Raw genomic sequence first — 10,057 nt, 5'->3', positions numbered from 1 at the left:
GACCGAATGCAATTTTCTTCCTCTCCCCTTCTTCCCCAGTCACATCCAGCTTTATCTTCTCCATTGTTCTCCCTTCCGCCCTGCTTCAAGCCCTCCTCTGCTGCTGCAGATACTGCTTGATCCCCCCCAATCATTTTGCTTCTTTCCTGCAGGGCTCACCACACGTTGTGCATTTCCTTTTCTTAGGCTCAGACCCCGGGAAGTTTGCACTTAGCAGCAACTCAGTCCAAGGGGCTGCATATACAGCCTCTTCCCTGCGGTAGGTTTCCTGAGCGCCACAGCTAACAGAACTTCCCACGGCTTCCCTGTGTTTAGTATCAGTAATTAATTTAGCGTTTGAAATGCGCCGGGTTAGTGCGAACCACTTTGCAGATATGAACTCGTTTGTTCCTCTTAACAACCCCATGAGAGTGTGAGGTCCTAACGTCAACAACTCCAACTTACCGATGAGGAAATCGAGACACAAGGAGAGTCAGTAACTTGTCCAGGGTCTTACAGCTACGAATCAGAGGGAGCAGGGCTTCAAACCAAGCAGTTGGCTCCAGAGTCGCTCCAGAGCTCCTCAAAGGATCAGGCCATCAGGCTGGGCCTGGGTCACTGCCTGAAGCCACACACTGACTTTGCTTCTCCCCTCCGTGGCTGGTTTCTCTTCCTTCCTCCATCAATCACCTGCACACAAACCCTCAGCGCAGCGATGCTAAGAAATCCAACCTAACACATTTCCCAAACATCCATCTCAGAGGTTACACCACTATTCGTGGCTTGATGTATACGAAAGATTCTGTTTCCCTGTTGGATCAATTTATTCATTTAAAAGGCCGCCTTTGGGGAAATGAATAAAATGTCCTGAAATTAAAGCTGTGCTGGAAAATCTAGGGCGATGATGATGACGATGATAAACACTTCTTTTGGAAACTCTGTGCTAAGTTCCTTAAACGCATTATTTCATTTAACCGTCAAAGGATCCTCTGCCAGAACTGCTATGCAGGGAACACTTCCAGTGTTCCAGCCCCTGGCAGACACGTTCCCCCAGATCTCTTTATCTCCTAATCCCTATGCCATCCTAACTTCCATTTTCTTGTCCAGTCGCAACCCCAAGTTCGATATGGCCATATCTGAACCCATCACCCCAACCTGTCCGAACAACATTCAGGCCACTGATCTACTCGTCCAGTCCCTGATGGGCGACGGCCCTGACTCCTTTGGCTCAACTCCCCAACCCACAGCCAGTCCGAGTACGGCTGGTCTGTTCCAGTGTCACGTCTCTTGGTTCTCTCCCTTCCTTTCCAAGTCCAGTTTTTCATGCATTCTTTCTGTTCCCTCCACAACCATCCCAGAGGTTTGATCCTCATTTTGCAAAGAACCAGCCTGAGGTCCAGAGGGCTTAAGCACACTGCCTGATGCCCTCAGGGGGTTAAAGACGGAATTGGAACCCCAGATCCCATCTCTTCCCAAACCCGTGCTTTTCCTATCACATCAAGGGGTCTCATGAGCACCAGTCTGGGGCTGAGATTCCTCGAGGTGGAGTATGAAATTATTTTACTGAAGGCAAATACTGAATTATTTTACTGAAGGCAGTAACACCACATTAAACACAGAGTACCGCCTACGAGTTGCTCCCTTTTCAATTTTCTTTCCGTCTTTTAAAGTAGATGGAGGGGGGCGCCTGGGTGGCGCAGTCGGTTAAGCGTCCGACTTCAGCCAGGTCACGATCTCGCGGTCCGTGAGTTCGAGCCCCGCGTCGGGCTCTGGGCTGATGGCTCGGAGCCTGGAGCCTGTTTCCGATTCTGTGTCTCCCTCTCTCTCTGCCCCTCGCCCGTTCATGCTCTGTCTCTCTCTGTCCCAAAAATAAATAAAAAAAACATTAAAAAAAAATAATAAAATAAAGTAGATGGAGGAAGTCCCCTCTGGTGCTAGAATACCATCAATATCTCCCCAACACTTGCTAATCTTCCTTTTCAATCAGAGGAGAGCAAGCGTGGGGCTCAGAACCTTGGCAGGCGACAACGTCTAGCTAGAATTTATTACCGTTGTTTTGTTTTCATGGTTACCTTCTATTTGTGGCGGATGACATGCGTTTTCCACGTGCAGTAGTGGCAGCCATACAACATTTTCTTCGAAAACAAATGCGTTTGAGTTTTAGAAATAAGTCACCGTCAAAAAAAGTGTTGAGTAAATCATGGCACGCCGGCTGCTCGGAATAGCGGGAATCACAGCGGTGAAATATGGGGCTGACGGGATGGAAGACGGAGCCCCGTCGTTTTCGGGGGCATTGACAGGTTTTGCTTGCCAGCTCCTCCCTGGCTTCAGAGTCAAGAACTCGACTCCTCAATGACCCTCCGCGTGCCTCCTTCCCACAACAGGCTTGCTCAGCTTAGAACAGAAGGGCCTCAGATGTCACCTAGGCCACCTTCCCACGTCATGGATGAATACTGAGGCACAAAGAAAGCAGGGGACTTGATTAAGGTTGTTTATAGCAGGATAGCTGTTGTGGGACCAGAGTCTGGGCCTCCCGGTCCCCCATCCGTGTGCCCTCCTCTGCGCCCAACAGCTTGTACCACATAGAAGCGTTCGTCGTCACACAACGTTCATTCCCACATCGGCGGGAGACCGCATGCAACGCCACTGAGATTCAGCAAAAGAATCAAGGCCTATGCCCTGATGCATCCTTTACGTGGTATGTCGCAACTGAACCTCTCTCTTACATCTCTAGGAGGGTGATAGCTATGTACCGTTCTTGGGAGAATTGGTAAGAACAGTCACTCAATTTTCTGCAGGGTTCAATTCTCTTGCAAGGCCCCAAGTGAGAAAAGCTGCTAGAGTTTAGTTTCTTTGAATGACTGATGGTCTGCAGGCCAAGGAGTCCTTCATAGGACCAACTGAAGTCTCTCCTGCTTGAATTGAAGCCAGCTCCCTTTGTTCCGTCCCCCCCTGAGAGGCGGAGAATTTATTAGCATGTATCTCATAAAAGGCCAGCATAGCAGGAAATTAAATTCATCTGGTCTAATCAGCTGTTCTGAAAGCTTTGCTGGTGGCTCTGCTTACTCTGCGGTTGCCAAGGTGACTGCAAATTGATTATTTGAGGACTTGTTCCAGGATCATTCCAGGTATTGATGTTAAGTTTAGACATCAGCAGTCCCGAGTCAGAATAGAAGGGATCTGCCATGATGGTAAAGGAGACTCCAGACCCGAGAGAACAAGGGATATTTAAGCTGAAGAGAAGGCTCAGGAGAATTCCAAGGGATTCCCCCCAAAAGCTTTGAGGACAGTCTTGGGGAAGAGAGAGGAGACTTGTTTTGAGTGGCCTCAAGGGGGCAGACTTAAAATCCACAGGCAGGAGCTGTACGGGATCTCAGGTCACTATCTGGACAGTCGAAACAGACAGTGGCAGAAGGATCTGGTGAGCTTGCCCTCCCTAGAGCCGTCTGAGAGTTCTGGTGGATGCATCGTATACGGAGCTGACCAGGCTGTAGGACACTGCATTCAAAAACCACGAACATTCCACCCAGTTCTATAACTCAGTGGCGATGGTAATTTTCAGAGTCATTTCTCTTTGCAAGGAACCAAGTTTTTGTTCCTGCTTTCATTCGTTTTCCCAGCAATTCAAATTAAAGACAAATGACTCATGATCCACATTCAACGTGTCCTTTCACACATAGGATCTAATAAGTGTGCATTCTACATGTACATTTGGATTCAAAAATAAGCAAACGGTAGGAGTCATCTCTTTTCCAAGGGAGCCACTAAATACTTTACATGCATTTAATCTCATTTAATGCAAATGGAATGGAGTGATGCTATACAAAGATAATATTACAGACAGACATTTAAGATCTTGATTTTGAAAGAAATCTACAGATGTTTCTCTGCTCAGAGGATCATAACGATGGAAGGAATCTCATCTAAGCCAAGAACGGGATAAGATTTTCCTCAACTGTCCCGCTCATGGTGTCAGGACTTTCCCAGTCACCACAAAACCTTACTCCTATTCAAATATTTGTTCAGTAAAACAAAAGATTTTTTTTTTCTGTTTGGCAAGCAGGAAATGACAAATCGGTGTCTTAAGGGATTGACAAAATATGTAATTAGACACTATCAATCACTATGAAAGAGCTTGCTTTTTTCTTCCATCAGATAAAGGTGCATTTAGTCTACTAAGAACTTCCAAGACCAGCTGAAGCATTATGTGTCTAAGTTCACCAGCCCAGCAAGCAGGGCCAATCAAAGTCCTCTGCTGACAAATGAAGGGACAGCATTGGGCAGTGAAGAGACGTAAGGATGCTGTGGCTTCCCTGGCGCCTTCCCCTCGACAGTTCATATTTCTACACTTCACCTTCTTCGTTTGTAAACTGGAGGAGGTGGGGGGAAATGAACTAAATGATCTGTTCCCCTCTTTCCCAATATAACTCTCTCTACACCTGTAATTCTAAAAGGAGGTCAGGAGAAGACTCTTGGGGTGAAGACAGCATCTTGAAATTCCTACTGGCTTGATGAGGCAGCAGAGAGAAAAAGAGAGGGGGTGGGGAGAGAGAGGGGCAGGGAGGGAGAAAGTAATGGGGACAGAGAGGGAGGGAAGGAGAGACTGTCCATTTGGGAAAGCTGATGCGTAAAGGCTGGAAGCTCCTCCTTGACCTGAACAGTCTTGCCTCCTTGATTTAGTGTTTGTGGGCGTTTTAAAAAGGGGGTTCCCAAAATATTCAAAGTTAAACTTTGAAGTGACTCATTTGTATATCTCCGTGATCAATTCGTGTTTGCCCTGAAAGGGCTTTCTTTGGTCTTTGGTTGTTGTTGTTGTTGTTGTTGTTATGGGAAGGTTGAACAATACGCTTATTTATTCCATAGCTTTACAAACAGGAAGGAGGTTTTAAATGGCTTAGTTCCACAATTCGGGCTAGATGTATATTTAAAGAAACTGTGTTGCATAACAGACACTGCCTCTTCCTAAAATGCATCATACCAGAGCCAATTTTGGAAAACACAAATATGGGGTGGGTATATTTTGGACACTATGGGAACGTAATAGATCTTTAATTAATATTTGTGCCTTTTATGGGAAATATTTGCTTTTTAAGGCATCGGTCTCGCAAAAACAATTTCTGGCTAGTAAAGGAAGTTAAAGGGGGCATGCAGGTTATATTTTGTTTCTGCACTTTTACTTCTACAGTCAACACCCACGTTACATTTGTCCTAAAGTATTTGATGGTTCTATTAGAGGACACGAATAACATATTCCAAACTACTAAGTGATTTATGCACATTTCATTTATAACCACTATTTGTGTGGCATATACAGGTGCACAAGCCCTTTCACATTTATTATTACATACTCAGTTCACACTCAGCCCAATGAAAGCGACTTTATTTCCCACTTAGAGATGGAAGATTCCCCACTTAGGGTCCATCTTTTTGATATGCCTAAGGAAAGTGAGCTAGAAAGCGCTACAGCAGGGGATCTGGAACCTGCCTATTCCAATTCTGGCTACAGTCCCTCTTGCCTAACCTCCATGCTTCTCTGCTTGTGAGGCCACAGTGCATTGGAAGGATTAAAAGATGAGCTATAGAGTCAAGACCTCAATTCACCTCCTGCCTCTGGCGTCGCAGGGCCCTGTGCTCCTGGGCAAGCTATTTGCTTCTTTGGGCCCCATTTGTGAATTAAGCTAAAAATAGTACTCTCCCCACCATGGGACTGTGGGAAGGATTAGATGGAATCATGCATGAAAAGCACATAGCAGAATGTTCCCTAAATGTTAGCCATTGTTATGTTATTATGTAATCTGCAAAGCATGTTTGGTTACACTGCATGAAATGCTTTCAGTCTTTCAAAGACACTACTAATACATGTGAAGTCAAACCCTGAAAATTAATTTCCTTTTAACAGTAAAGTCCTATGCCAGATGCAATGGATAATATTTCATGGACAAAGACCCCAGTCTGAAGACTTAAGTCTGACTTTTTTTTTTTTATTTAAAGGAGAAATTATCTTGTTTCCTGTGGTTTCATAATTTTCTTAACGTTAACACATTCGAATAGTCGGATCTATATGAAATTGTCACTTTTCAAGTCAGAAACCACAAGATAGTGGGCAATTTCAGATGGCTCAACCCCACAGATCAACTGCCCAGCAGATGAAACGATTTTTCTAGTTGCCATGGAATTGCTGAAGATGAGGTTGAAAGGAAAACCATTCCATGTTGAACTCCTCTCCATCCCCACAGATAAGGAGGGAGTGATGCCACGCTCCCAAGAATTACAAATTTAAGTGCACAACCTTCTCCTTCCGGCCGCAAACGCACACGGGCATACCCCAGCTCCGACTCCAAATGAAACCCAAAGGGTGAAATTATATGTCCCAATGCCTGCAAAGTCCCAAGGAGGGCACCAAAAGTACTTGACAGTGAGTGTGCTGAGGAAATCGGGCAGCTGTTCAAGTCACCTCCTGTGGTCCTGCCAAATGTTTGAAAGGGAATGTGCCCTGTGCGTGCGTGCGTGTGTGTCGCGGGGAGTGGGTGCACGAAGGAGGGGTCAGGAGTACCTGGATGGGGACGTCCGAGTCTGTGGCGCTCTGCTTGCCGCCAAGTGAGCGTTGTGTGTTGTTTACTTCTTTCTGTGTGTGTGCCCTATGCCTTTGTGCTTCTGGGCGCTTCTGTGTTTGTTTCTTGGCCCCGTCTCTGTTGGGCAGGGGTGACTGTGTGCCTGTGGCTTTCTGTGTGTGTGCGCGCGCGCGCGCGCGCGTGCTTGTGGGTGCGCTGGACGGGCGTGTCTCCGTGTCAGTGGCTGTGGTTCCGTATAAGTCTGAGCATGTCCGTCGGGGTGCATGTGTGCCTGTCCGTGCGTGTCGGGGTGGGCACTGTCGTCTCTGTTGCCTAATGTGGGGGAGAGGCCGCCCCGGGGCCCGGGTCAGACAGGTAGCAGCCCCCAAAGAGCCCCAAGCTCCCGGATCGGATGGTGCGCACGCCAGCCCCAGCTGCAGGCCTCCGGGGGCAGCCAGGGAGCAGGCAGGGAGAGGTGGCCCGCCCACCGCAGGGGAGCAGCTGGGCCCCGCCCGGGCCAGCCCCGGGAGGGGACGGGCGAGGGGAGGGGAGGGGAGGGGAGGGGAGGGGAGGGGAGGGGAAGGGAGGGGAGGGCGGGAAGGGGACCGGGCCTCGCCCCTTTGGGGCTGCCCGCCCGCCATTGGCGGAAAGTTGCCGCACGTCACCGCGAGGGCAGTCCCCTAAAGTCCTGTGCACATAACGGGCAGCGCGCAATCCGGGGCGGCTTCTCCAGAGCGCAGGCTGGGTCCGACGCGCCCGGGGAGCCCAGAGCACCCTACAGGCTGAGTGCAGGACGCGCCCCCCAGCACAGCCACCCCACGGCCCCTGGATGAGGCTTCCCGGCGTCCGCTCGCTGCCCGCAGCGCCGCGCCGGAGGTCCGCCCGCTGAGGCGCGGCCGGTGCGCCGGCAGCCAGTGCGCTCACCTGCCAGCCTGCGCGCCATGGGGCAGCCCGGGAACCGCAGCGTCTTCTTGCTGGCGCCCAACGGAAGCCACGCGCCGGACCAGGACGGCACGCAGGAACGAAACGACGCGTGGGTGGTGGGCATGGGCATCGTCATGTCGCTCATCGTCCTGGCCATCGTGTTTGGAAACGTGCTGGTCATCACGGCCATCGCCAGATTCGAGCGTCTGCAGACGGTCACCAACTACTTCATCACCTCCCTGGCCTGTGCTGACCTGGTCATGGGCCTGGCGGTGGTGCCCTTTGGGGCCAGCCACATCCTCATGAAAATGTGGACCTTTGGCAACTTCTGGTGTGAGTTTTGGACTTCCATTGACGTGCTGTGTGTCACGGCCAGCATTGAGACCCTGTGCGTGATCGCCGTGGATCGCTACTTTGCTATCACGTCGCCCTTCAAGTACCAGAGCCTGCTGACCAAGAATAAGGCCCGGGTGGTCATTCTGATGGTGTGGATCGTGTCGGGGCTTACCTCCTTCTTGCCCATCCAGATGCACTGGTACCGGGCCACCCACCAGGAAGCCATCAACTGCTATGCCAAGGAGACCTGCTGTGACTTCTTCACGAACCAAGCTTATGCCATCGCCTCCTCCATTGTGTCCTTCTACCTACCCCTGGTGGTCATGGTCTTCGTCTACTCCAGGGTCTTTCAGGTGGCCCAAAGGCAGCTCCAGAAGATCGACAAATCTGAGGGCCGCTTCCACGCCCAAAATCTCAGCCAAGTGGAGCAGGATGGGCGGAGCGGGCATGGACATCGCAGGGCCTCCAAGTTCTGCTTGAAGGAGCACAAGGCCTTGAAGACTTTGGGCATCATCATGGGCACGTTCACCCTGTGCTGGCTACCCTTCTTCATCGTCAACATAGTGCACGTGATCCAGGATAACCTCATCCCTAAGGAAGTTTACATCCTCCTAAACTGGGTGGGCTACGTCAACTCTGCTTTCAATCCCCTTATCTATTGCCGGAGCCCAGACTTCAGGATTGCCTTCCAGGAGCTTCTGTGCCTGCGCAGGTCTTCTCTGAAGGCCTATGGGAATGGCTACTCCAACAACAGTAACAGCAGAACAGACTATGCCGGGGAACACAGCGGAGGTCCCCTGGGGCAGGAGAAAGACAGCGAAGTGCTGTGTGAGGACCCCCCAGGCACGGAAAACCTTGCAAACCGTCAAGGTACTGTGCCTAACGATAGCATTGATTCACAAGGGCAGAACGGTAGCACAAACGACTCACTGTTGTAAGGCGGGTTTTTCTACTTTTTATGACCTCCCCCCCCCCCCAGCCAAACACTAAACAGACTATTTAACTTGAGTGTAATAAACTTAGAATAAAATTGTATAGAGATGTGCAGGAGGAAGGACAGCCTTCTGCCTTTTTTTTTTTATTATTATTTTTTTAAGCTGTAACAAAGAGAAAACACATTCGAGTGATTGTTTCTTGTCCAGTTCAGTTCCTTTTTGCATGGAACGTGTTAAGTTTGTGTCTGAAGGGCTTCGGTCCCAGAGGACCTGGGGCTGCTCTGTTTTGATGACTTTTCCGTGGATCTACCTCATTGGTCAAGTATTAGGGGTAATATATATTGCTGCTGGTAATTTGTATCCGAAGGAGTCCTTCCTTCCTGCACCCTTGCACTGGAGGATCTTGAGTATTTCGGACCTTTCAGCTGTGAACGTGGACTCTCCCCACTCCTCTTATTTGCTCAAACAGGGTGTCGTAGGCAGAGATTGGAGGGGCAGGCTTCAGTTGTTTTCCTGAGCAAAGTCTAAAGTTTACAGTAAATAAATTGTTTGACCATGACTTCATTGCACCTGTTTCTCCAAAAACCCTTGACTGGAGTGTGGTCGCCTCCCCCGCTGGAAACCGCAGGTAACTATTTGTAATAACTGCCCAGGGACTTAATATGGAATGATACGAGAATGGCATGCACTGATTGCTTAACCCTTTCTTTTGCCTTTGAATCTGCCGCTGCAAACCTGTAGCCCTCCCAGTGCCAGCTCATCAAAGCAGTTCTCCCTGCTGACAGCATAGCTTGTCTCGCTGGTCCTATGGTGATCATTCTGTGTTGTTACATCAGAAACACTGACTCATAGAAACCGAGTTACGGACATCTGTCTCGTCCCTCCGTGCACCCTCACCACCCACCTTCCAGTTCCAGTAGCTGCTTATGTTATGTATTCGCTGCATCTCATAGGGGAGGTGTTTGTACTGCATCGGGGTTTGGCATTTTAAAGATAAAGGAGGGAGTTCTTAGGAAAACGCTACTCAAGCACAGCCCTGTAATTCCAAAGAAAACTGAGAGGGTATTGGTCATAGGGAGAAAACTGGAAAACACTTAACCGATGAATACCTCATGACCCGGGAAACAGGATTTTAACCCCTTCTCTTTCTTTACTTCTGTCTCTTCCTGCCCGTCCCCCCTCTTTGACCCTCCTGACTTCAGTATAAAGCGAGATGTCTCAGCCTCGGCACTATTAACATTTTGGGCCAGGTAGTTCTCTGTGGTGGGGGCTGTCCGATGCATCGTCAGCCGTTCAACAGCATCCCCGGCCTCTACCCAGTAGATGCCAGGA

General features: G+C 49.5%; 1 protein-coding gene across 1 annotated transcript; it reads left to right on the top strand.

Annotated features, from left to right (window-relative positions):
* Window positions 1–7,471: 7,471 nt before the first annotated feature.
* ADRB2 (adrenoceptor beta 2) lies at window positions 7,472–8,728 on the top strand. Its single transcript, NM_001009247.1, has one exon. The coding sequence runs from the start codon at window positions 7,472–7,474 to the stop codon at window positions 8,726–8,728; it is 1,257 nt and encodes a 418-aa protein (NP_001009247.1).
* Window positions 8,729–10,057: the final 1,329 nt, after the last annotated feature.

Source organism: Felis catus, chromosome A1 (genome assembly GCF_018350175.1).
Source record: "Felis catus isolate Fca126 chromosome A1, F.catus_Fca126_mat1.0, whole genome shotgun sequence".
Classification (NCBI taxonomy): domain Eukaryota; kingdom Metazoa; phylum Chordata; class Mammalia; order Carnivora; family Felidae; genus Felis; species Felis catus.
Note: the sequence above shows the minus strand (reverse complement) of the source record. Positions and strands in the feature narration are given on the sequence as shown.

Bases quoted from the DNA above. Each gene is read 5' to 3' on its own strand.
- ADRB2 (NM_001009247.1), top strand. From the start codon at position 7,472: ATGGGGCAGCCCGGGAACCGCAGCGTCTTCTTGCTGGCGCCCAACGGA.